Raw genomic sequence first — 26,874 nt, 5'->3', positions numbered from 1 at the left:
AAACAAGCTGACTATGAAAAATTGGAAACCTGCGGCCCGCGGCGAAAAGCAGAAATCTACTGATAATTTTTGTCGAATCTAATGAAATTTTTTTACACATTCTACTGAAATTTCAAATTTTGACTTGGCAACACTGCACGACATGTTGAGAGTTTGACCATAGATAATATTTGTAAAATTTTGACGTTTAATTGTTGAGGTTATAATATTCTATTTTGTGAATTGTTATTGTTTAAATTTACAATAATATTTCATCTTATTTCATAAAAGCATCCTGTAATATTTTACCATGGCGTCAATCATTAGAAATTCCTTATTTATTCCAATCAATAAAAACATTAGTGCTACTTATTGTAATATAAATTTAATTCACACAATTTTTAGAAGAGATGCACATTATACAATATCTAGGTAATATTTTACTTGCCACAAATTCTAGCTGTCAACAAATTGTCAGTAAAACCAATTAGTATGTTATTTGTCTTGTACGTTCCGCTTACAAATCAGAATGTGATTTCGCTTATGTAAATCTATAATTTCAGTTTACCGACATTTGCTACACCAAAATCTTTTATTCAACACAAAAGCCTTATTGATGAGAATGAATTGAAACCAACATCGGTGATCAGAAGGTTCAGCTATGTAAGTACACCGACTCTTCTCCACGTAAGGGCGCAGAGATCAAACACCGATGATCTGGATACGTTATTCAAAGCATTGCTTTTCGAAATAGAACATAAACATATGGTGGAAAAGGCTGCAATACTGAAAATTTTATCTGTCATAGAAGAAAAGAAGTTTATCAAAGATATCTATGTTGATTTTTTGATCGGTTGCTGCACTGAACTTCTTCGAAATGAATCTAAATCAGAAAGATTAGCGCTAACTCAGAGAGTTCACGAAGTATTAAGGTGAGATCTATCTATTGAACTTTCATTATCATCATATCGTATTGCATAATATGTTTTGATTCATTTTTTCTTAATAAATCTTAATAAATAACAAAAATATTATAAACATCGAGTACTGTCAGTAGTTGAATTAAAGGCAATTTCGATTCTACGTCTCGTAAAATAATGAGTAATCATTTTATTGATGTTACAAAATAATAAGGTAAATGTGCCGCAGATGATGTCATGAGATTTTATAACTTTCTTTTTAGACCAAACCAAACCTAATCTAATCTACCCCAACATAATATCACCTAATATAATCTTAGTTTGTGATAATGATACATCAAAATGTATGAAAGTTTCAAATTTTCAATTAACAATTAAGTACTATTGGATCGAAAAGCCTATGCGCTGACAGAAAAGGGTATTTATTATAATTGTCTACATGGAATAAACTGTTTTCGTAAAAAAAAAAATATAAAAGCTCATGACAACATCTTCTGCACAATTACCAATAATAATACAAATTATATAAAATTTTACGGGTTGGTTTATTAATCGATAGCTATTTCGATTGTCACACCATTTTTAAAACACCAAACTGTTTTGTCTCTGCCTAAGTATTCCACTCACTGACGGAATCCTTCCTGTCTTTCACTTCCTGATACCTATTTTTGAAACCCAATTAACTTAGTTAGGAGGAAGGATCCTGTTTATTTATGTCATTTGAATATTTAAGCAGAGACAAATCATTTGTCTTTGTAGTCTTGATAATGTCGTGACAACCGAAATAACCATTGACTGCTAAACCAACCTGCCGAATTTAATATAATTTATACTACCATTTTGCGAAATTAAAAAAAACACCATATAGTATCACTAGTACTTCAGTGTATTACGTATTCCACATAATTTAATAACAATCAGATAATGAAGATGGGTTTACTTCAGACTGAAGAAAATTGATGGCTATATTTATCTATCTCTGAAAAATTAATTGAAAAGCATATAAGAATTAAAAAATAATTTTATCAAATAAAAAATATTATATTTTTTTTTTCCGACCATGTTCGATCCTAATAGGATCATATGGGCCTCCACAGAGTAGAGGTTTGTATTAACAGATTTTGTTTTTTACGAGAAATGGATGTCAGCCACTTGCTCAACCTATTAAGTCCATACCCTGACTCACACACAAATTGAAAATAAAATGTGTTAAAATGTGAAAAATAATATGAAATAACCTAAAAATGCTTGTATTAAAAAATTACATTGACCTCGTAAATTATCATGAATGGTCACTATGTAAATTTTTATATATCATAAATTGTGTATTAAAAATCATATTTTATAGTGCCTGTACACGTGCATGGATTAACTGTCAACAATAACATATAAATTGAATTATCGCGACAATAACTGTTTACACATAAAAGTGCTGTCTGTCTCGCCGATTTCATTAATCAAGCATAAGCGAATGCATTTGTTGCCGTTGTGTGGTGCTATTTAACAGGTTCAGACAGGTTGTGAAAACCGGTAAACGTCAAAATGCTCTGTTTGTACTTTTTTCAAAACTATCGTTCCACTGCGAATACGCATATGTAGCGCAGGATGCAACTATTGCATGAAAATTCAGAAGCCGCTAAACTTTTTTGATCCATGCATGCAGTCTCGCAACTTGCAAGACAATACATGTTCACATTTGCATTTAATTGTCATGGTTGCAGCAATACATAATGCCGTCAGTAAATCCATGCACGTGTAAGCGGCCTATTATTTGACAGCCCATTTTAATAAATACAAAATTTTAAATGCACTGCTTATTATATTTCAGAAGATGCATAGAACTCAATATTTCAAATCATAATGAATTACTCAGATGCTACGTAGTAAATGGTCATAGAATAGTACCAGATCAGCACATCAAGGATATTTATCCATTAAAACCAAATCGGAAAACATTTTACCTGTTGCTTGAAGCTGTTTGTGTGGTAATGACACGTTTCGTTTATTTTGTCCAACATTAATGATAATAATTAACAAGTAACATAATTTTAAACTCTGCAAATATACACCTTTAAATAAATTAATACGGCGATAGAATTTTCAACGGTTTTAGATTATGATGTATTAATTGTCTTCTGTTTCTAATTATGAATTAAGACTATACTCAGCTGAGGCATGGTCTTAAAAGATCATAACTATGTGACGCGCGGATTGTGCTAATGACGCTTGCCGAATGGAACATAACTTGTCATAAAAATTCAACATGCGTTCATTTGGTGTTATTAGTATATTAGTAATAATAATAATATATCCATTGCATGTTTTCTTTTTCGAGTACAGGCATAATGTTTTTTAGTCATCTTTACACAATATAAGAATATATTCTTACGACGCCATCAAAAGAAAAAATCGACATGCTCCCACCTCGAATTCGACTAATGTGAAATTTCGTCCCACCTATTGTTGAAAATTATTTGCCGTTTCACTTATGTATGTACGCTCTTAATACATTTATTGTTTTTCACTTTTCTAAGGCTGGAGATGTGAATGAAGCCAAAAAAATTGTTGAAACTATGAAAAGTAAATCTATAAAAATGAATGAGATGATCTATGATAATCTTATTGAAGCGTATGGAAAATCTGGGTAAGTTTCATTTATCATATATTTATTATGACACTTTAGTAGAATGTTATATATTGCGACAATGCAGTATTTAATGTAGTATTTTAATGACAAAACAATAACGAAATCATTAGGTACTTGAATGTTCAGTTGTTGGTGGAATGGCATTATATAAAATTACGCAGCACACTTATTATGTTATCAGGACAGGTTCATCTGTTCACAAGAAAATTTTTATAACTCCATTCTAACTTGCAATTTCTTTTTCTTGACTCTACGATTTAGTATGTAAGTATGTGCCTCGTATGGAGATTTCTTATTAGGCATAATTGTCTTGTATTAGTTGTTAGCTATTATACTTTCGAAACAAACAATATTTGAATTTGATCCATCAATTCGTAAACCTTCCACTGTCACTTCTTTAACCATATCCGTCCTAATAAGATCATATTATAGGCCTCCAGGGAGTGGATGTTACCCACTCGCCCAACCTATTAGGTCTATACTCTGACTTCAAACACACATTGAAAAAACAAGTGTATTTGTCAGACTCAGGATTCGAACTTGGGACCCATGACATCATAAACCGACGCATTACCCGCCAGCCATCATTGGCGTCACTGCTGACGCATAAAAAATATTGCAGGTTATTCTATTACATTCTGGAATTATTTTCAGCTGTAAATAATTATGAGTGTTCTTCTTTCCACAGATAGCTAGGTCTATGCTTAAATTCAATGTCTTTGTATAAATTATAAAGAATTGAATTCTAGGATTTTCTACAAATAACTTACCTACCATATTATTTATACATAATACATGGTTTTAATATTTCAGAGATTATGAAAAAGCATTAGGAATCAGAGATGAAATGATTTGTTTGGGGTTAAATATAACAGCTAACACTCAGAAAGCCTTAATTATGTCTTCCATTTATAATGGTAGAACAAATGACTTGGATGAATATTTTTCTTATGCGACAGATAATGAATTAGAACTTTCCGAAAAGCATATTATGGACATCGTGAAATGTATGGCTCAAAATAATCATGAAAACCTCATACCCAATGTGAGTTTTTACAAAATGAAAGTTCTATTGACACAATTTCACCACATTAAAACCCATTGGAGACAATCGGCGCCAATTTGACGCCGCTTATGGCAAAAATGTTTCACTTTTAGATAGTCCTTAAAACCTTAATAATTTACCTATATACTTAAAAATATGAGTTTAAATTGAAGTATTTCAATACCTACACAATTTTGAAAACATTAAAATTAATCACATAATATAAAAGTTGTAGCAGTTTTAGTAAACTCTTGTTAAATTTATTACAAAATTTAATCTGACTGTTGGTCCATTTTTTCCTTCTTTTCTGTCTGTCTCCAATGGGTTAATACATTCATTGAAGAATTTTAATAAATAATCATTTTAATCACCAAGTAACAAATATTATAGATAATATCTTATTATGTACCATGATCTACTTTTTTGGCTACCTATTAATTGTAAACATAATTAATTGAGATATCTATTTGTAAAAAGCAATAAGTCTACATAATAATATGGTTAAAATCTAATAAAAAATATCTTTCTAATCTCTAAAAGCCCTCAAAAGCATAATTTTTTAAAACAAATCGATGATAGTCCAATTTTATTTTGCTTATATTTATTTTGCAATTAAGGGTTCATTGTCTAATGAAAATTGGCATACTTTAATTTGATAAGACATGGACAAAAGCAAAAAAAAGCATCTACCACAAATATTAAATAGTAAACTTTTCAGAAATAGACACCTCAATTAGAATTTAAATAATCATGAATTCTCAGAAGTTACGAATGAGTAATATAATATAATATTAAAGTTTTTCACTTATATTTTGTTTTAGGTTTTGAGATATCTCCCAATGTCCGATATCAAAAATGTTGGTATGTCACCATTTGTAAGGTCAGCATGTGCAGAAATAATTCACATGGGACATCCGAATGTTGCATACCTGATTTATGATGTAATGCCGTTGAATACTGATCTCACTCAAGAAGAAGACATTGGGAAAGATTGTCGGAGTCTTCTCACAGAATGTATTATTGCATCAACGGTATGTGATCAATTCAAATCAATCGTGTTAACATAATTTTTCACCCACCGCGAAAGAGCGAGCAAATAGATGTCGGGTGTAAAAATAATAACCCAAAGAATTCATTTGTTTGGTGTACAGTGCCAAAGATTATTATTACTTACATTCCCATTTAAATATAAGTTCAGTAGAACTTTGATTATCTAGATTTTTATTTTGTTCACCAGCTTCATATTTGCACCAGGAAATACAAGGATTACTAGTGGAATTTTCGGAGAATGTTGTAACAAATTTTTTGGAGCTTTCCGGAAGTAGAAAAGATTACATTCCAATATCCAGACACTACCTGCATCCCTAAAGTCCAGATAATCCAGGTTCTACTGTATGTATATTAATTTAATGTTTATTTGTGACAATGACAATATACATTCATCAGCCTGAATCTATTCACTGCTGGATGAAGGCCTCTCCAAGCTGATCCCACTTCTGTTTGTCTTGTGCGTTGCATTGCCACGTACTTTCGTAGAACTTAATCATTTCATCGATCCAGCTGCCTCCAGGTCTACCCTGCGGACACTTTGTACCTCTTGGGTATACATTATATGCGATTAAATAATGCCCACCAACCAAACCCGCCCAGTACCACACCCGGTCTTATCTATATGGGGGTTGAATAAGGAAGTGAGTACACTGGTGTTGTTGACCTGCGTTGCCTGGCCAGGTGAGTTCATTTGTTTACAATGTATGTTACAGATGAACTCTGTCCAGAGTCAATCCGCACGCGTTTCGATATTGTGTTACACGAGTATATGATGTATTTTATGTTTAATTTCGCTAAGATCAGCTTACTTATTGAAAACGACTTTGTATTGAAATTCGATTGGCATGCAATATGGCTTTATTTCATATTTGCTTATTTTTTCACGCTTTTAAATAAATACAAAGTTGCAATTTATACATTGTGCTTAGTAGGTATTTATGCTAAATTATGCTGTTCGGTAGGGTATTCAACCCTACATCTAAAAGGTACATTACAGTTATTTAGACCAAGAAATGTTTCATGAGCAACCATCCAAGGTAATATTATTAATAGCAAATTATTGTAAGAAAAGAAAAGAAAGATAGGAAGGTGGCCGTGCTAATTAAGAGACAGGATCCTCTTGCTTGCCGTATGAAGCCACAATTTTTTTAAACATAGTTAATATTGGTCTTTGTAGCTACCAGGTCGGAGAGTCCATATGCTCAATAGATGGTTGTACCGATTTGAATAACTTACTCTTCCCTTATATGAACATTCCCAGAAGATATGGTTAGCATCCAGTGACACAATATATGTTTAGAAATAAAAGAAGTAACTCTATAAACGAATGAGTTAACTCGGTAAATTTGGTTTTTCCAAATTCAAATTTATTTAAAATACAAATTGAAAATTCAAAGCATACACAACATGGCATAAAAAACGAAGAGAAAAACTGTAAACAATAATATATAAATAAAATACAGTGTAATATGAGTAAAATACTACATGGAACCACACCAAGTGAACTAAGTGTGTAGATCCTATCTTAAAAACAACATTCAGCTAGACTCAACTTATGTAAGTGGAATATTTCAATATCCAAAGCAATTTATTTGAACACAGTTATTGCCAATGGCAGGTTAGTTTTGCACATTGGGAGAACAAACAACGGATGATCCCGATTTCTAAGATAGTTATCAGGGACACACAAGTCAATACTGCCAATAACGGCAGAGTTTTCATTTACACCACATTGTTGGAAAAATAATGTAGCTAAATATTGATATATTATAAACTTTAAACTACTTTATGTAACATAAGTGAAAGTCAGTCAGATAGAGCCACAAATAGTATCCATACAGTTTAATTGAAAGAGTCTTATGTTTCATGTCCTGGTACTTACCAAATTTTTCACATTAGCTAATATTAATGGTTTCTTAATATTTCTAGCCTTTTGTACAAGTAGTCAAAGATTAATATATCTAATTAAATCTAAAATTTTGTTACCATTGCATTTCACAACCATAAGTTTAATTACACCAGCAGATTTGATGACTTACGCCAATTGTCCGAAGCAATCTTCAACAGCAATTACACAGAACAATTCAGCCACCAACTTGATCCTGTTGATGCTTGATTTGATTGGTTTATAACATACATTGTGTTGCTGATGTTAACAGTTATAACTTATAAGTAAACAAAAACATATCTATAGCTTGTTGGCAGCAGCGGATCAAGTCAAGTGGGGGCCCTGAGCGGTAAAAATTTTGAAACCCCAAATTTAAGTTAGAAAAAAAAAGTTTTATACATGGAAACTCTCATTAATTTATTAACATAAAATATAACAAAGGTAATAGAAATAAAATTAAAAAAAACATATTTTTTAAATTAATGTTCGTCTTTATTTCTTGCAAATTCGTTAATTATTTTAGCAGTGTCAATTCGGCTTAAAATTTCTTACTCTATATACAAAATAGCCATACTATTTAATCTTTCTTCTCCCATAGTACTTCTCAAATATTTTTTTACACGCTTTAAAACAGAAAACGATCTTTCACTTGATGCTTTAGATAAGGGGATTATAAAAAAAAAAAATCAATAATATTTCTACATTTGGGATCTTTGGCGGCTCGATAGATGTCTGGTGTGGTTTTAACAGTGTCCTTGTTTTCTTTATGAAATATTAAAAAATGCTCAAATTCATCTTCAAAAGTACAAACATCAATGTCCTCTGTAAATATCCACCAACTTTTTTATCGCATTCTCTTTTTCTTCCATTGATCCAATCAAAAAATATTCGAAAAGGCTCTATAACTATTTCATATGTTTGTGTTCTTTGCGATAGGTCTTATCACATATGACATAAAATGAACTTACTTTGAAATCTTCTCTAGTTGTAAATTTATGTCCGACTTCTTTGTTTTCATAAAAAAACATTTTTCTTTTTTGTTGTCTGCGAGTTCATACTCATCATTAAATGATAATCCTGATAAATCAGTTGCCTCTTTTTCAACTTTTTCATATTCTTCTAATAGCTTCAGAAGGATAGATCCTTTCAATAGTTAGCATTCCACTATTTAGTAGCGAGATCATAATGAAGTAAAAGATGAACTGCACCCAATCACAGAAGTTATCAAAAGATTATCAGAAATTATCAAAATCCGTCTGTAAGACAATTCTTTAAAGACATACCAAGATCTCGGAGCCTTTCGAGGCCCCTTGGTACCTCGAGACCCCACGCGGCCGCTTCTTCCGCTTACCGCTAGACCCGCCCCTGCTTATTGGCAACATTAAACAGTCTTCCTTCATGTATGTTATGCTTTAAATAATAAATTATGAGGGATTGAATTTGAACAAGTAACAAATTGCTGATTATATAATTTTGCTGTACAGTATATTATTCTTGTCTGTTAAAATAATGAATAGAGTCAGGCAACAATCATTTCTTAAATGTCAAACTCGCTTTCTGTCAAAAGTAATGAAAAGACGCGCCATGTGCACACCTATTTCAGATATTTTCGTACATTCTCAGAAATCTTTGACATAGCTGTCACCGATCGTTAACTGAGTCACAACTTGAAATGATTAAAAATAAAATTTCACGATCAAGAGCGATCGTGCCCGAGGTCATGGGGATTCGTTCGATTGGCAAGTTCGCTTGTGTATTTTTGCGACTGGAGTCTTATAGTTTTATAATACACTATTCAGATGAATGATATGAAAATATTCACTACAAACTCAGAAATCATGACTTTTATGTTGTTATAAAGTAATTTATTTTATTCCAAAAATTACTGACCCTATGACATCAATAAAATTCTTCATTAAGGCGAAGTCTTCACTGAGCCTTTTTTAAAGAGGCACCTAGCGGAAAAATACGAAGCTTGCAATTTGAGACATTTTTTTGATAATTTACAATTTCAACTGTATTAATGAATAAATATGTATCTGAAAACATTAAAAATAAAAATATTTTTTATTTTAAGTCAAAGACAAACTTACAATTGTAAAAAATGTAATAAAATGTGAATTTATTCTATCGGTCCGCACCCTATTATTACATATATTTTATAGTCATATTTATTATTAAAATTTAGTTTATTAAGTTTTCTAAGCATCACCTAAGCGATTTTTGACTAATTCATAGTTTTAATATTTTTTATATCTATTTTAAAAAACATCGATTTTTATAAAAAATATAAATGTGTATAACTTGAAATCCTTTTTATTTATATTAATATGAATATTTTATTTATATTTATAAAAATAATTGATTTGATATAAATAAAAAGGATTTCAAGTTATACACATTTATATTTTTTATAAAAATCGATGTTTTTTAAAATAGATATAAAAAATATTAAAACTATGAATTAGTCAAAAATCGCTTAGGTGATGCTTAGAAAACTTAATAAACTAAATTTTAATAATAAATATGACTATAAAATATATGTAATAATAGGGTGCGGACCGATAGAATAAATTCACATTTTATTACATTTTTTACAATTGTAAGTTTGTCTTTGACTTAAAATAAAAAATATTTTTATTTTTAATGTTTTCAGATACATATTTATTCATTAATACAGTTGAAATTGTAAATTATTGTATCAAGCTTCGTATTTTTCCGCTAGGTGCCTCTTTAAAAAAGGCTCAGTGAAGACTTCGCCTTAAGATGAAGTTCCACTATAACATGGTTTAACTACGCCCACAATGGCCATTTGGAGTCAGAGGATGGACTTAATAGGTTGAGCAAGTGGCTAACATCAATTTCTCGTAAAAACAAAAATATGTTAATAATACAAACCTCCACTTTTGTGGAGGCCCATATGATCATATTGAGATCGAACATGGTCAAAAGAAAAGAAGAACATTATAAAAAAAACAAGTAATTGTTTGTATATTCATTTAGGCTAGTGTAATATCTTCTTTTTAGCCAATAGATGTCGTGAAAAATATAATAGCAGGATTGATTGAATCACGTCGTAATGTCCTGGCGTTGGAGGCAGCTTGCAAAGCAGCTCTGCAGTTTAATAAACCAAATATAGCCAAAGAGCTTTTGAAAACGATGAAAGAACAAGGCAAATCGATTAGACCTCATTATTTTTGGCCTCTAATGGTCAACGAATCTCTGACACATGGAGAAGGTGGTAAGTATAGTTAAAAAATATTTTTCACAATAATATACAATATGTAAACATAATATTATATTTTTTTAATGTAGTTATAGTATGTTTATTTTTAATTAGGACTTTTAACTGTTATCAGATAAAAATCAAATCAAAAAAATTGGCATTAGCATTCTCAATCGCATTCCTCTAGCCATCCCTATTCTTTGCAAATATATTGTTATTGGTGGTTTCTCTAATATTTATTTATGCTTACAAATACAGTATGGAGATAGAGCCTAAACATTGAAATTGAGGCAAAAAGGACTTGTGATTTTCATATAAACTCAGGACTATCCTGCTTATTGCTCCTTTCTTCCATACCAAAAGGCACTTATTTTAAACTGAAATTGCCTTTAACGATTTGTTTAGGGAAACAATATTTATAGGGAATCTATCTGGAAGAAGATTTAATATTTTTGGTCTACGCAATAATTTTTATAATGATATTCGTAATAATAATGTTTCAGGTATCTTCAGTGTTTTATCATTCATGAAATCATTGGATATTGCTCCAGACTTCGAAACATTTCTTCTTTACATTTTACCAAATGTTAGTCTTGCGTCACCGGAATTATTAATGAAAAAATTTCAACTACACGGAGTGACAGCTTCTATGGCACTGACTCCTATGCTAATTGCTCTCATAAACACACATCAGTTCGGCGTCGCAATACAGCTTTGTATGTATGATTAATATTATATGTTGAACTATCATCGAATTATTTACCGTTAATATAGCTTATCAATACCAGATGCTTAATAATTGATGGTTTTGTAGGTGACACCTTTGAAGGTCGATTAGACTGTGATAATCTCCTTCAACCACTCTACAATAGTTATCTTGCAACCGAAAATGTGACAGATGTAGTGACCATTCTTAATATATTGACAAAAAGAACGACAGATAGTCAACAGGATTGGATTGGAAAATTTCTCATACTTATGTTAAATAGAAGAAAATGGTCTGTCACTGCAAACCCTTTTCTTTGGATTTTAGAGGTTAGGAATTTTCACGTTATTTATTCATGCAAAATTTATTAGTCAATCATAATAATAAAAACTGGTGTTTTTTTTAATATTTTCAGCGTCTCTTGCAGCATGAGAAAAGAATTTCTCCTTTATCTGCTGACACAATTGTAAGAGATCTCTTTAAATTAAATCCAACAAGTGATGAAATGGTTAAACTGCGCAGTGATATAATGTCAATGGTCGATAATGGTGATACTAGAACAGTGGATATTGTACAACCTATATATAAACATCCAGTAATTATAATTGATTTAATCTATACATACAATAATAATATTTCTTCAAGTACCTTGTTTTATGCGGATTTTTGTATCCTGAAAGTACTGGTCTCATGAATTTGTATTATTTTTATGTTTTTCTTTACATATACGCAGTTTTTCCTGAAATAAAAATCGATGTATGCGTGTGATCTATGCCTAGAAATTTTTCTTTTTTGGGTCACTCTGCATTAAATGTTACTCGACAATAAAATATGTATAATATGTTTGACTGTTAAAATTGTATTTTATTGATTTACAATGAAAAACATTCCAGAATAATATGACAGTCGAAGAATTGGAGGGGCATTTAATAGAGCTGGAATCTAACGGTATGAACACTCGTGGCATTTTGAGAAAATTACTTCAACAGCATTGTAGACTAGGAAATATAGAAAAGGCTAAAAATATATCTGAAAAATGCGAAAATCTTAAGGTCTGTATATATATTTTTTTAATTTTAACGCTAATTCATAATAAATTATTTATATCCTTACTTTGGAATATAATTTATTTTTCTAGATGGACTTTTCGCCTGGAATGAAAGCCAATATGTTAGATATTTATGTAAAGAGTGATAATATTGAAAAGGCTGAAATATTTTGGAAAAATTTAATGGCTCCTGACAGCAAATTCAATTTAGATGATCATAAAATTTTGGACTATGCCACCCTGCTAGTTAAAAACAAAAGAATAGATGAAGCATTTAAGATTTTAAAAAGCTGCACCATTACAGGGTAATTTTTTTAAAATATCTCCTTCAAATATTGTATTGAAAACTCAGTGTGTATTGTAATATTATATGAAATCTTTTTAGTTCCTTAAATAGAATGAAAGCGATTGAATCTAACTGTTTTCGCCTTTTGAATGCAATAAGCGATGCAGGAACTACAAAACAATCTGAAGGAATGCTGTCTTTACTAGTGAGCCGTAAGCTTTGCACAGAAACCAATGTGTTACTTGGTTCTCTCATCAGAACAAATATAAATAGGTAATAATTTCATCATTGTATTATCTAATTCATCCAATATATAACGCAAATAATTTCTAAGTGTGATGTAAATTCTAGTACAGTGATGGTGGCCTGTGACACGCATGATGGTTTCAAATCTACAACAACGGATGAAACTATTTTTTTCATAATAATAACAATAATATCGTTAATTACTTTTTTGTTAGAGTTTAAGGTTATAGTGCCGGCATATGCCCGCATGTGTTTTTATAATTTTTTTTTACGAAAACAGTAGACAATTACATTAAATACCTTTTTCTGTCGGCGCAGATGCTTTTCGATCCAATAATTGTTAATTTAAAATTTGATATTTTCATACATTTCGATGCATCATTATCACACACTAAGATTAGGTTAGGTTGGGTTTGGTTTAAAAAGAAAGTTATAAAAGCTCATGCGGGCATCTGCAGCATTGTTACCGAGTTTAATTTTATTGTTACATAGATTGAACATTTACACAATATAAAGTTTCTAAGCATCTGTTGTTTTCTTTTTAACTACTTATGTAGGATGTACCCAGATTAATTTAATAATTCAACCTGCATTATGGAGTTACAAAATTTCGATTTAATTTTTGATCATTAACTATCGCTGTTTTATGTGACTTCTATGGATATTTGTTTTAACATTTTTAGGTCTGATATTCCAGGCGCTGTGAAGACGTTTATACATTGTGTGAACAGATACAAAAAAACACCACTTAAGGTTGAATTACTTTCTATATTAGCCAAGAGTTGCAATGAATTCGGAGATGTTCCTATACCGATGTCACCTAAAATACTGGAGGATTCAATTGAGACTAATCCGGATAAACAGAAACACAACCAGTATAAAAAATTACTTCGACAGGTTATTGAAATGGATGTTAAGCTTTACGGATCTGAAAAATCGAAAGTATGATTTTTTAAATTTCTGATGTATTTTGTGATCAATTTGATATTATAAACATAAAGTTTTTGAAGTTCAAATGGGTTCGCCTGTTTTCAGTCAGTTACGAGAGCGGTTTAGAATTACTTACAATATAAATCGCTCATTACTCTGATTCACTGTTTAAATAATAATCATCGCTGCTGTCATCCGACTCTGCGCCAATGTCTATTATCAAATTATCTATATATTGTCTATTCCAAAATCACTTGCTCCGTAAGAATCTTCGATTTTTATCACATGCTCAAAGCAATTTTTCCATTCAGAGTGCAATTACGGAATAACTGATCAAGAATTTTATGTTTTTCGGCTATATTTCCCGTACTCATTTTTGCTTTTTGGAGTACTGAATAATGTGTTAATCGTCATATCTATCAATTCCTTTCCTTCCCACATTATTCTGTAAATGTTGCCAATTGGCACACCGCTTGTTTCTTTTCCCGATTTAACAATATTATATTTCAAATTGTATTGTTTTATCATCAATTTTAAATAAAATCTTCGCGTTTGTCCTTGTAAAGGTTTTTTGTAATGCCCTGGTTAAGATGATTGTATCATGTAAAATAAACCGGCAGGCACAGACGTTAACACAACCGGGGTCAGGGGTGTACTAAAATTACCCCACATACTTTATGCGCACGTTCATACTTACGTTGTTTAGCTAAAACGATTGCATGAAATATCTGCATACTTGACTGATTATACCCACCTCTACATAATAATATGTCTTTTTTTAATGTATTGCATCATTTCAAGTAACTACAGACTAAAGATCCACTATACAATGAGTACATTCAGTAAAATGCTTTTAAATTGACTATGTATGTATTCATATTTTGTTTTCTATTTACAGATATCGGTGATTGCAGCTTTGGCTGAATCGGATTTACGAAAACCTCTAAAGAGATATTTATTAGATACCACTGTACCAATTAATGAAGCCGAACTTATAAAACAATGTCAGCGGTTTGTTAAAGAAAATAAAGTGAGCGCTTTAGAACTATTAGTGAATTGTTTAGATGGAAACCGATCTGTTGATCAAAACAATCTTCATGAAATCATAATGGAAGCTTACAGTGAGTATTTTATTTAAAACCCCATTAAAGCTATTTTCTATTAATACCTGCTTTGATAGACTCTCGCGATGGATGCGTGGTCCATATATGAATTAGGTCTCAGGTTTTAATACCATGTCTGGAAAATTCATGTTTTTCAATTTGACCCAGAGGATGGACCTAATATGTGTGTTGAACTAGTGACTAATATTAAGTTCTCTTTTAAATAAACTGTTTAGTCTTTGTGAAGCGACCTAGATCCACATCGGATTGTAGAACCAATAATGATCAATTAATATTAAATAACTCATCATCAGGAGTCTGACAACCATGAGTGGGTCCTCGCTTCCTTGGATAACTCTCTCTGTCCGAAGTGACCACTTTCCAATTCAGTAGCTAAATGGCTGCCATTAAAACAATGAACTTAAAGCTTTTTTTTACATCAACATGTACTACTTACCGTGATCAGCAGTTCCCAAACCTGACATAGGTGTGATCCAGTATATTTCTGTAATTGTTCGCAGACTGGTATGTAGCCCATAGAGAAAATTTTCAATTTCTGTAATTTCTGGTTCTTTTCTTATTAATTATGAATATTCTATTAACTTTCTTGAGTAATCAGTATAATTGGTTTCTAAATGTCACTTCAACATTGAAAGTTTTTTATGCATTTGATAATCTTTGCTTTTAAACGAGGTGTAATGGTAACGACTAATAATCATTATCACTACTAATGAAACCAAAATTCAAATACACCAGGTGTAACTACCCGCAAATACCTACACTTTCGGAAATACCCAAAACAATTGGCCAAGTCTCATAAATCTACAATCCAGCCATCTCAGTTTCAGTCGTCCAAGTCTTCTCTTTCCCTTAGAGGATGCGGCCACCTCACCGGTAACTCCTCTTGTATGCACGTGGCCAATCCAGCAAAGTCTTTGTATTCTCATATGCCAAGTTATTTTTTCGCCCCCACAAATGCCATTTTCTTTAACAGCCCCAAAGACTCTTCTCAGGATTTTCCTCTCAAAGATCCTTCTTTCTTTCATCCTGTTTTGTCCAAATGATTAATTATACTTGTTCTCTTTCAGATATGAATGGAAATTGTACAGCCGCATTGGAGCTATGGAAAAATATCCAAACGCATGATGTTAAGCCACAGCAAAGAATAGCTGAGAGACTTTGCTCTATTTTAAAATCCCATAGAGTGCAGGTCCCCATTGATGTTATAAAGTATGCCGCCAGCCATAAAAATGATTCAATAACAAATATGTCAGCCCGTTTATAAACATTTTGACGATATTTTCATGACGAGCACAATGTGGTAATAATTTCATTTAAGTCTCGTCCAATGTGAACTCCTATCAATTATTTGATGAGTCTAAAGGGGCCCGTAAACGAGCATCGAGCAGTTGAAAAATGGTGCAACTATTGCCAGTTGCTGGGCAATGTATAACCCGTCATCTGGTCGGGCATGTGAGGCTGATGTATTTTGTGCGTACACGTGACAACAACGGCTGGCAATGAAGTTTCTGCACCATATAAATAATCACATAAACAAATTAATCCAAAATGAAAAAAGGATTTGGATCGGGTCCTACTTTTAAACCAACGTGAAACAATAATTAATATAAACCAGTAATTAGTTATTGATAATAATTTATTTAAAAACATTAAAAGAATGTCAAAATTTGACATTTAGTGAAATTTGACGTTTGTGCAGCTTTGTGGTTGGCCTTTTCGTATTAGGATCATTATATAGTTTGGATTCGATGTTCCATAGCTCTGGACGTAAATAAACCTCATTAATAAGCTCCAATACCCTGTCGTTTGTCCATTTCCACATATGCAGCAGAGCGAGAATGAAATAGATTTATCTAGCAATTATTGCCATATTTTCGATTGAGTTCGATATTCGATATATTGCCCAACCATGCTGCCAGAAACAAAGGCAATAGATGTAAAGTTTCGGCAACGTAGACTACTATTGTCGTGTTTTGGGGAACTATTAACGGCGACACAATTGCCGTATCAAATTGCTGTAAAAAGTGGCTTGTTTATGGGCCCCTTTAAACACACTGACAGAACATTTATTTTAATGTGATAAATAGAAAACCATTAATTTTAGGCATATATATCTAATCTCCTATAATTAAAATTTTTGAAACATTGGATACGTGGAATTTTATGTTTAAAATAAATATTGTGATATATACATGGCATGATAGATGTGAATGTTTTTATTGTGCAATAATTTATTTTATTGAATCGATTGACCTTCAAATCATAAAATGTAATATTGTTTATTTATACAAATTCAATTGACTAGTCAACTAATAAAACTATATATAGGTATATGTACACCAGTGGCGTGCAGTCTATAAATGCTGTGGATGCGGCGCATGCCATAATTATTCCAACATATTCATAATATGACATACTAACTGTCCGGTACTGTTCCCTATGATAGCAAATGTGCTCTAGTTTTCTATTATTTTAAGATAGCATTGTTAACATTTAATTTCATTAAAAAACTAATGCCAGCAACACAGCATTCATTTGTATTGTAATTCAATTATCAAATAATTAGTAGAAATAATGTATTTCATAATTGGAATATCCAGTATGACAAAAAATGTTACAAGCATCTTAAAATACCCCATATGATTTCAATATAATTATATGCTTTTGAAGAACATTCCCGATCTCAAAAGACACGGCACGCCACTGATGTGCATAATATTATACTGGAGTATAATTTACTAAATTCACAAGTGGTTTACGTAATAGAATGTTTGAAATAAATTATCAATACATTTGATTCTTAACAGATGTTCTCAGTTTTGTATTAAGACTTTCAACAATTTCAAAGACTTGTCTCTTCACCGGCTCATAGTCCGTTTTGATCGTAATGGAAGCGATGTCTTCTCGCAAAGCGGCATTATTGTTTTCGATATTAGCCAGCTTTTCTTCCATGCTATTCAGCTGACTGTACATTTCATTACCATCTAGTCGTTTCTGTAAAATATGTTAATTATGCTATATTAGTAAGTTACAATATTAAATTTGTTTACCAAAATAAAACTGTTTTTCAATTAAGTCAAATTAACACATTTATGAAGACAAATGAAAAAAGGATTATGAAGAGGACAAAACCGACTTCTTAAAATATTGACTTTTGTTTTGTCCATTCAACTGCTATTTTATTAGGCACATTGCTTTTATCCTTTTGTATCATCATTTAAACTGATTTATTTTATCCTGTAGAGGCAGCTCTCGTGGTGCAGTGCGTAAGGCGCTGGCCTTCCACCCGAGAGTTCTGGCTTCGATCCCGGTGAGGACACAATATTTATGTTACTAACAACCACCTTGTCCGAAAAAGCAAGGACATGGTTATTATTCATTCTAAAAAAAAAAAACCTGTAGAGTAGCTTTTTCCAATTAAATTTAGTTACGGAATAAAAATTATGGTTTTTTTCTTAATTAAATGATAAATATGGTTTCAGATTATTTATTATCATTCGGAAATCGTTTTACAGACAGAAAAACTTTCAAAATCCTTTAAAGATAAAGCATTGCAAAATGAAAAAAAAATGTCACTATTAATATAAATTGAAATCATTAGATCCCAACCATGGGTTTCGTGATTTCTGGTGGATCGTCAACTACTCTTAAATTGTAAAGAAAAGTAACATTTTCATACACTAATTCCATGAATAGTAGAAAAATTGTCTGCAGCGCTATTTTATTACATATATATTACATGTATGCAGCTACGTGACGTTTACTATGTATTCTTCAATTATTGTTTATATTAATTAGTCTTTTGGGTTCCATGGAATACCGGTTGGGAAACACTGCTCTTAGCAATTGGTAGGGGGCTCGCCAAAGACCCTAGCCTGGGATGTGGGGACCATGAGATAGATGGTTTCATATTATTATGTATTACTAAACCTATTCGTTTTTCTAGTCATGATATTCTCTGAGTTTTGCATACAAAATCCATAATTCTCATATATGCAAAACCATTTGCAATTATATAATCAGTAAAAAACTAAAATAGAGATTATGGCTCACCTGTAATTCACGATATCGGGAAGAGGCTTCCTTCACAGCGCTCTCAGTTGGAGCAAGTTTTTCCCTTAGTGAAGTAGCTTCTTCTTTGAGATCCCGTCTCCTGGAAGCTCCTTGAGCCCTTAGCCCCTCCAAATCAGACAAAGCTTCTGTCGACTGCCGAAGAGCGATTATTTTGTCTGGCAAGGCGCCTAGCTCAGCAGCTAGCCTTTCACGAGTTTCTTGTGTCTACAGATTACACAAACATTTACTTAAATAAACCTAATGACAGTGTTAAGCCAAAAGAGCATTATTTATTTGCAACTTTACCGGAAAGAAATGTGCAAAAAACTTTATTGGTTTCGTCATATATTTTTCACTGACTACCCTGCCAAAAAATAGTTCACACTTTTAAGAGGCTAAAGATGCCTTTCTATATGATCTTGCCTAACCCGAAAAATAATTGATTTTCACCATGATATACCAAATGCTCTTTTGGCTTAAAATTCCCAGAATAATCTCATCCGTTTTCAGTGGACTGTATCACCAGCATTTTATGTAGTATGTGGCGATAATATAATTGTATTTTTAGGTGACTGGTTAATAGCTCATTCTGGAGAAGAGGAAGAAATGATCATATTATGATTGATTATAATAGTAATATTTTTTTGAGGATAATAATTATTTATTCAAAGTAATCTATTTTCAATATGACTTTGAATATTATAAAACTATAAAATTAAACATCTTCACCTTTTTTAGTTGTATTTGAAGTCGTGCATATTCTTTTGTCAAGCTTTCTGGCGATTTATTACTGTCGTTATCACTGGCAGACATCGAAGTGTACCCGCCATCTCTCTGTTTGAGGCTATCGATTTCATCAAAGTTCAAATGATCCAATCCGGAGCTGGAATGATCCAACGCAAACACAACATCCGATTCGAGTTGTGTTATCCTAGCTTTCTCATTCTCCATACTCTGCTCGAAAGTTGACATAAAACTCTCCATGGTTTCTTCACGCTTTTTTAACTCTCTGTACTTTTGATGTCGCTCAGATTGTCCCTCTTCCAAATCCTAAAGATAATCAAACAAAAAATACAATATGTAGTATTCAAATATCTTCTTCTCTTATTGCTGTCTTCTATCATCTCCCTATCCCAGGATAGTCGTATTAGATTACAACTTAGACCACTTGTGAAAATTGTGTAGTTAAGAGAATTTCTTTTCAACCTTCAATTATTTTTCTGTCCTCTAAATTAAAAATATAATTTAATATTAAGTATTTCATGAATTTGTATACCTGTTCAGCTTGCTCAAGTAAATCTTGTGCTCTTTTGATTTCTTCTTTAACTGACTGAGCATTACTTTCCATTGAAGCAATTGCTGCATTATCTTCACGGACCTGAAATTTAAAATGGTAAGATTTGGTATTCATTATTTACCTACATAAACATGTGAGTATTAAATTTATTTAATCAATTAATTCTATATTGTTTACTTGAAGTAATAGCTGGTCCCGTTCTTGGGCCGGTTGAAGCTTACTACTCATTTCTTCCTTCAGCGAATCTCGTTTTTGTTCGGCTGCTAATAGTTTACGCAGCAAATCTACCATGTGCGTTTTCATCTGGAAAATATGACATATCATTTTGTCGAATGTTATACATTACTTGTTTTCAGCATTTATTATAATGTTAATATTAAATGAAATAACATTAAATATTTCACCTGCGAAATAGAAATTTGCTTTTCCAGGTCGTCTTTGACCTTCAACAATTCTTCTAGCTGCATTCTACCTTGATCTGCCTCTTCTTGTAGGTTGGCAACAGTGTCACGCAGTTGAATATATCTTGCCTTCTCCGGTGGACTCATCTCTTCGATCACTTTTACAACTGCTCCTTGCTCCTGCAACAAAATTAAGGCATTTAAATAATGAAATAAACAGTAAAATAATTAAACCAAATGGTATTTATATGTAACTCCTCTTCCGTTAAAAATGATCAGTAATGAATGCCTTTAGAGACCTCAGACGGTGAAAGCAATGATAATTATTATCATATAACTAAATGATTAAGGGCCCACATGCTCAGCCTAGGTCAAAATGGAGCTTTTATGGTATTTTCAGAGCATAACCCTGGACATTCCTTAAACATTGTAGATAATCTATTTATATAATTTTGAAGCCTTATTATCCTTTATATTTTTTTTAAACATTTGATGACTGCATACGTATTTTTGACGCACCGTTTTCAAAAAAAAATATTAATTTTTTTGGTTAGGTACATGTTCAAACACACGTGTTACCATGATCTTACTCCCTACTTCATTTATTGTTTGTCAATTTATGGTTACGGCCGTATGTTGTAGCTTTACCACTGGAAAATGCCAATAGAAATGGCGTATTTCAAAAAAATACTACCTTATTCTTTAGTCAATAATTATTATAAAGCAAACATTATTCGTAGAATGTTTATCACATTTGAATGGTCAAAGACATAGCTTATTATCAGTATCTTTAGAATTATCTTCGAATGTGTTAATCGTGCTCATTTTTGAATAATAAAATGCCTAATTCTTATCAAATTTGGGACAAAAAAGATTATAAAATATAATTTTTTATCGTAAATATGTCACTATATAATGTTATATTAATTTTACTAATGGTTTTATAAATGCGTTTAAAAATTAATAATTCTAAAAAATCTTAACACTACTTCACATGGATGTACTGAAATATGACTATATTCTAAAACATTAGAGCGAGAAGTTTAAAAGAATACTATTTTATGTAATAAAAATACTTTATGCAGTCATCAAATATTTGAAATAAATATAAAGGATAATAAGGCTTCAAAATTATATAAATAGATTATCTGCAACGTTTAAGGAATGTCCAGGGTTATGCTCTGAAAATTCCATAAAAGCTCCATTTTGGCCTACGCTGAGCATGTGGGCCGTTAAGTACATATTATTTTAAGGAGGGTTTTTGTTTCATTAACTAATTAATACCTGTAAGAATTAAAAATATTTTCATGGAGGATTACTTACTTTATTCATTTGTTCAGTGATTTGCTTCAATTGTCCTTCCTTTCTCTGTCTTTCTGCAAAGACGGTTTCAAGTTCATTAGACCTTTGATTATTAGATGTTTCAAGTTCAGCTGTCTGTCTTTGTATGGAAGTGATGTCAGCTGCTGTCACCATTTGGGATGCGAGATTGTAGTCTGTCAAACGAGCTTGCAGATCTTAAAAGAAGACAAATTTATTAAGTATAGTTACCAAATCTATACCATAAGATTAATGCCCGAAGCCCTAATCTTGGTACCTAACAGTAGCTCTTTGTTAAAACTTTCCTGAAAAAGGTAACACGAGGCTTGGACATCTACCGCATGCCATTATGATACCTAAATTCTTTCAGAAATGAAGACTAATATAAAGTATATACTTAGTAGGTCGCTAAGCAGATAAAATTTCAATGAGCTGGACATGTCGCACAACGAGCGGACAAATGCCGCTATACAGTGGTAACCCAACTCATAAAATTCAGTGGATGTACATGGCAGCAAAGAACTAGGGACCGAGAAGACTGGAGGGAGCTGGGGAGGCCTTCATCCAGCAGCGGATCGACCCCGGTTGATGATGATGATGATGATACATACATAGACCAATTCAGGCAGCAGCACTAAATTGTGATTTCCGATGAAAGTGACAGTTATTGCTTATAAAAACGCACCTAGCACGTAACGATCAGGTGGCCATTCGATGTAATTAGCATGCTATTTAAATGTGGTAATTAAAAAGTAATTATCTAGATAATAGTGTAATCGATTTTTTAAAATATGAAACCCTTAGTTATCATTTCCTACAAACAATTGACCATGTTGCATTCCAAGTATAAGTAATAACTAGCACTACGATCGAAATTCATGGTTTCATGCTGCTACCTGGAATATAGTAGGCCTTGTTATTAGGTAAAAATACTCTCACTGATATTACCCACCTGTCAATTCTTGGGCCATTTCCCTTCCACGCGCTTCATAATGCTTGTTAGCAGATCTCTCCCTGGCGGCTGTGTCTGCAACTTGGTGAAGTCTTGTGATTTCAGCTCTCAGCGCTCGAACCCGTCCTCCAAGAACTTCCTCCCAGTATCTTCGGTCTCTTAGTTGCCTGTTTCTTGCAATTCCGGTACCGGTTCTTAGGCCGGATAACCCTTGTTGAGTGATGGGACGATCCATCTATCACATTTTTTTTATTATCTTAGTTATTATAAATCATAATATAAATGGGCTGTATAAATTATACACGGTGACACGCTTTAAAGAATAAAATTGTAGAACAAACTCAGTAGTTTTAAGATGTGTTTATAACTGAGATTGACAGTTGTGCATTGGAGAAACAAATGAAAGTGGAAGTTTCAATAATACAAATGCATCCCTACAATATATTTAATAATATTTGAAAATTGATTGCTAAATTATATTGAAATTATAAGGCAATGCTAATAAAAACCAGAAGAAATACAAATAATAAATAAATAGATCATTTTTATTGATTTGCTATCATTGTATGACTAGAAGGGTTCATAAATTGCATAAAAACAATTTCATTTTGTCTCAGTTTGGAAAAAAATAATTATGATAAGCCTACCTATAAATATACTTTATACGTAATATAAAGGGTCTAACTAGATTAAAAGCCAAGTCAACATTTATGTTGTCAATTTCACATAGCCATAATAATAATAATAAGGGAAGCAAAAAAAATCAATACCATGTTGACACCACTAATCCCTGTTCCAATTCTCACTGTGGGTGTAGGCGGCGGTGCTCCAAAATTGCTGGTGGACAGGCGGGAGGCTGTGCCCCCTCTATATGCTGATGCTGGCCTCATTGTACTGTTTCTGTCAATGAAATTGGGTAGGTAAAATTGAAAAAAACCTTGTTTTATAGAAATGGAATCTAGATGTATGAAATAAAAGCAAAAAAAGGACCACAGGTTCATATATGAAATTAGCTACAAGTAAATCTCGCAATTTTTTCTAAACAGGGCCGCACTCAGATATAAAAAGTGCATGTTTGGCAATGTTCTATAAACCAAAACGAAGTTTTTTTTAATACCCTTTCAGATTGAATAGTTCTTTTTATCCATTCTACTATTTAAAAGAAAATTATTCCTTGATGGAAAAACAGGACTGGAAAAAGGTAGGTAGGTACACCTTTTTGAAAGTTTATTTCTGTAGAAAAGATGCTGTTCATGAAGAATTAATGTAAAGATTAAAGAATAAAGCAAAATTATTTGAGTGTATTAAAAAAAATACAAAACATTTATAAGCTCTGTTTAATATGAGTTATGTACCTATTAGTAATAGAATCATATCATTTTATGATGTTTCAGGTTTGTGTAGGTATCCAATAAATAATGTGAATATTTAAAAACAGAATTAATTATAATTTGTATCTCAGAAATAACAACACAATCCAAAGGCTTCTTGGAGATATTCTTGATAGAAATTAAATTTATAAACAAATGTTTTTCCAAAATAATATTGCTTTCATTGAACTGAATTATTTCGCGTTTCGGCACCTTGACGTTAGTGGTAGTATACCAATATTTATGGTCTGAAGATACTGCAAGTCAAACCCCAGGTCACTGAAACCAATCTTTATATAAGTGTACCTATATATCAGAAGAAAAAGGTTATTTATAATAATGTACCACTAGTAAATTATTATCTTCGTTTTTTTGGTTGAGTAAGTAAGTAGATAAACCTTATGTTGGTGCAAATATATGTCAGTGGGTCATATCTGAAAAATATTATCAATTTTTTTTACTTGCAGTTCTATTTTTTAAACTTACCTACTTACATATTATTTATATCTTCATGTAAAATAAAACAGTAAATATTACGCTAATCTATAAGTAAAGATATTAAAATTAAATTTTATTATTTTATGTTTTATAAAGTGTTAATAAATTGATACCTACCACTGTTAATCTAAGTTCGGGCCTGCCACTAATTTTCATAAAAAAAACTGAAAAATACACTAGAAGTGGTTTAACGCCCTCGATGGTCGAGCGAAATGAGACATTATTCTCAAATGCTATTCAAAGCAAACAATATTGATATTTATTTATGTTTATTAGTGTTTGAGAGTATACGAGTCGGGTCAAAAAGTTGCCGAGAAAATAAAGACAACATTTTATATACGAGTACCTACAGCAGTTCATGGAATGTAATGAATGAAATAAAATAAATTAATATAATATATTATTATGTATGATGTGAAAACTTTTCCTAACTCATTTTGACCTATTTGTCACTATTCCATTTTCATTGTCAGCCCCAGCGGTTATTTTCTTTGACGTAGATGACGCACTAGATTCGGCGAGAGATTTAGAATTGGACTTCGAAGCAGTGACGTCTCGTGGGGGTAGGCAGATTCAGCGTCGCTTAGGGGCGGCAATTACTTGAAGGGCGACAAATCGACGAGAATTATTTGGTATAATATATAGAAATAGCTAGGTACCTAAACTTAGTACTCAATACCGAAAATATTTTTCCATAAAAAAATTCAGCTCACTTGTTGAGTTTGTTGTGCTCACTTATTTTTTTACCTGTTTATCGAATGTTAGAAATTTTGTAGTAGCCAAGATGCAACCCTTCGCCAGGAAACATACTTAAAATAAATTCTATATTTACAATATGAATTATCATTAAATTACATCAATTACAAATTGCATCGCAAAGTCATGAATTTTAAAATTTAAATATCCCTTGAGGAAAATAGCGCCGCAGGGCACTTTTTTACCGAGCAAATTTGTGGCTTGTGTTTTTCTTACTTAACTGGTCAACCCGCTACGCCAAGCTCCCCTCAGGCTAGAGCCCTGTCAGACCCCCCCTTGTGGGAGCCATGCTTGCTAGTGTATATTGCAATGATGACAAACCATAACAAATCCCTACAACTAACATCAACATCTCAAACAGATACAGACCATAGATAGGTACTTGTACACAAAAAATAACGATTTAGTTATATTATCAAATGCCACCACTGCCATCTTAAAGATTGATTATTTTTAGTTTCAGTACCTATGTCATTCTAGGAAAAAGATAATTATTTGATATTTTATTATGTAGGTACCTAAGTACGTTGGTAGTCGAAATTGACGGTTTTCATTTTATTTTTTATCGTGCGGAGCCTCAAAATCAGTCAGTGCCACAGGGATCCACATCATTAAACCCGCCGCTGCTCAGAGCGTATATTTCTCATATCGATAAAGTAAAATAAAAACGTTGTTTACCTTCATCCATTTATTATCTTTGTTTTGACTTTCAAGCTATATCCGTTTTGCCATGGTAACATAACATCAGAAAATAAATTAGAATAAACACTTATTCATGCCGACGCAACGAAATAAAATCAATTAATCTAGTTAGGTACAAAAATACATTTCACTGGCAAAGATAATCGAAATAAACTACCTGCCATTTATTATAACCTATTTGATTTTTAAAAATCGAACATTTTATAATGTGTAAAATACCTTTGGTTTGAAGACCGATTGGAGTGAATACTTGCACTGCTCCTAGTCGACCCTTCGTGCAAACCCCTTCTTGAAGTTGGCCGCGATTTACCGGACTCGTGAATTGCGTCCACTTCGCTGCGCCATCTCACGGACTGCCTCTCACTTTGTGAATATTCCATATCGCTACTTTACGCATACAGGTGTCGTATTAACAACATTACACCAGAAA

At 32.0% G+C, this 26,874-nt stretch overlaps 2 protein-coding genes across 5 annotated transcripts; one reads left to right on the top strand and one right to left on the bottom strand.

Annotated features, from left to right (window-relative positions):
- Positions 1 to 155: 155 nt before the first annotated feature.
- On the top strand, positions 156 to 18,478 carry LOC147071993 (leucine-rich PPR motif-containing protein, mitochondrial-like). Of its 4 annotated transcripts, none has more exons than XR_015070615.1 (16): positions 156 to 411; positions 543 to 911; positions 2,728 to 2,884; positions 3,434 to 3,543; positions 4,360 to 4,591; positions 5,413 to 5,622; positions 5,829 to 5,983; positions 10,557 to 10,770; positions 11,259 to 11,471; positions 11,570 to 11,790; positions 11,877 to 12,056; positions 12,355 to 12,513; positions 12,600 to 12,814; positions 12,895 to 13,068; positions 13,725 to 13,983; positions 14,870 to 14,907. XR_015070615.1 is itself a non-coding variant. In XM_085946844.1 (16 exons), exons 1-16 carry the CDS (start codon positions 290 to 292, stop codon positions 16,357 to 16,359), a joined length of 3,255 nt encoding a protein of 1,084 aa, XP_085802970.1. In that variant the 5' UTR covers positions 156 to 289; the 3' UTR covers positions 16,360 to 18,478. The 4 variants fall into 4 exon arrangements, 3 of the variants coding, with proteins under 3 accessions (XP_085802970.1, XP_085802971.1, XP_085802972.1); XM_085946844.1 differs by lacking the exon at positions 5,829 to 5,983 and adding an exon at positions 16,163 to 18,478 and having other exon boundaries at positions 14,870 to 15,092; XM_085946845.1 differs by lacking the exons at positions 5,829 to 5,983; positions 14,870 to 14,907 and having other exon boundaries at positions 13,739 to 13,922.
- On the bottom strand, positions 16,716 to 26,796 carry LOC147071992 (intraflagellar transport protein 74 homolog). The gene is made up of 10 exons (XM_085946847.1): positions 26,664 to 26,796; positions 23,889 to 24,018; positions 23,119 to 23,353; positions 22,170 to 22,363; positions 20,850 to 21,026; positions 20,623 to 20,748; positions 20,425 to 20,526; positions 19,878 to 20,198; positions 19,149 to 19,373; positions 16,716 to 18,089 (listed from the first exon to the last, which is right to left on the bottom strand). The coding sequence occupies exons 2-10, from the start codon at positions 24,006 to 24,008 to the stop codon at positions 17,880 to 17,882; spliced, it is 1,710 nt and encodes a 569-aa protein (XP_085802973.1). The 5' UTR covers positions 24,009 to 24,018; positions 26,664 to 26,796; the 3' UTR covers positions 16,716 to 17,879.
- Positions 26,797 to 26,874: the final 78 nt, after the last annotated feature.

Source organism: Rhyacophila brunnea, unplaced genomic scaffold (assembly GCF_057557595.1).
Source record: "Rhyacophila brunnea isolate RB1 unplaced genomic scaffold, BYU_Rbru_1.0 scaffold_2, whole genome shotgun sequence".
Classification (NCBI taxonomy): Eukaryota; Metazoa; Arthropoda; class Insecta; order Trichoptera; family Rhyacophilidae; genus Rhyacophila; species Rhyacophila brunnea.
The sequence above is the reverse complement of the archived record's forward strand: the minus strand, read 5'-3'. Positions and strand labels throughout refer to the sequence as shown.

Bases quoted from the DNA above. Each gene is read 5' to 3' on its own strand.
- LOC147071992 (XM_085946847.1), bottom strand. From the start codon at position 24,008: ATGAGGCCAGCATCAGCATATAGAGGGGGCACAGCCTCCCGCCTGTCC. The intron at 22,364-23,118 runs GTGGGTAATATC...TCTTCTTTTAAG, and splicing joins AATGGCCCAAGAATTGACAG to ATCTGCAAGCTCGTTTGACA. The intron at 20,749-20,849 runs GTGAAATATTTA...CATATTTTCCAG, and splicing joins AGCAAATTTCTATTTCGCAG to ATGAAAACGCACATGGTAGA.
- LOC147071993 (XM_085946844.1), top strand. From the start codon at position 290: ATGGCGTCAATCATTAGAAATTCCTTATTTATTCCAATCAATAAAAAC. The intron at 2,885-3,433 runs GTAATGACACGT...CACTTTTCTAAG, and splicing joins TGCTTGAAGCTGTTTGTGTG to GCTGGAGATGTGAATGAAGC. The intron at 12,057-12,354 runs GTAATTATAATT...AAAACATTCCAG, and splicing joins AACCTATATATAAACATCCA to AATAATATGACAGTCGAAGA.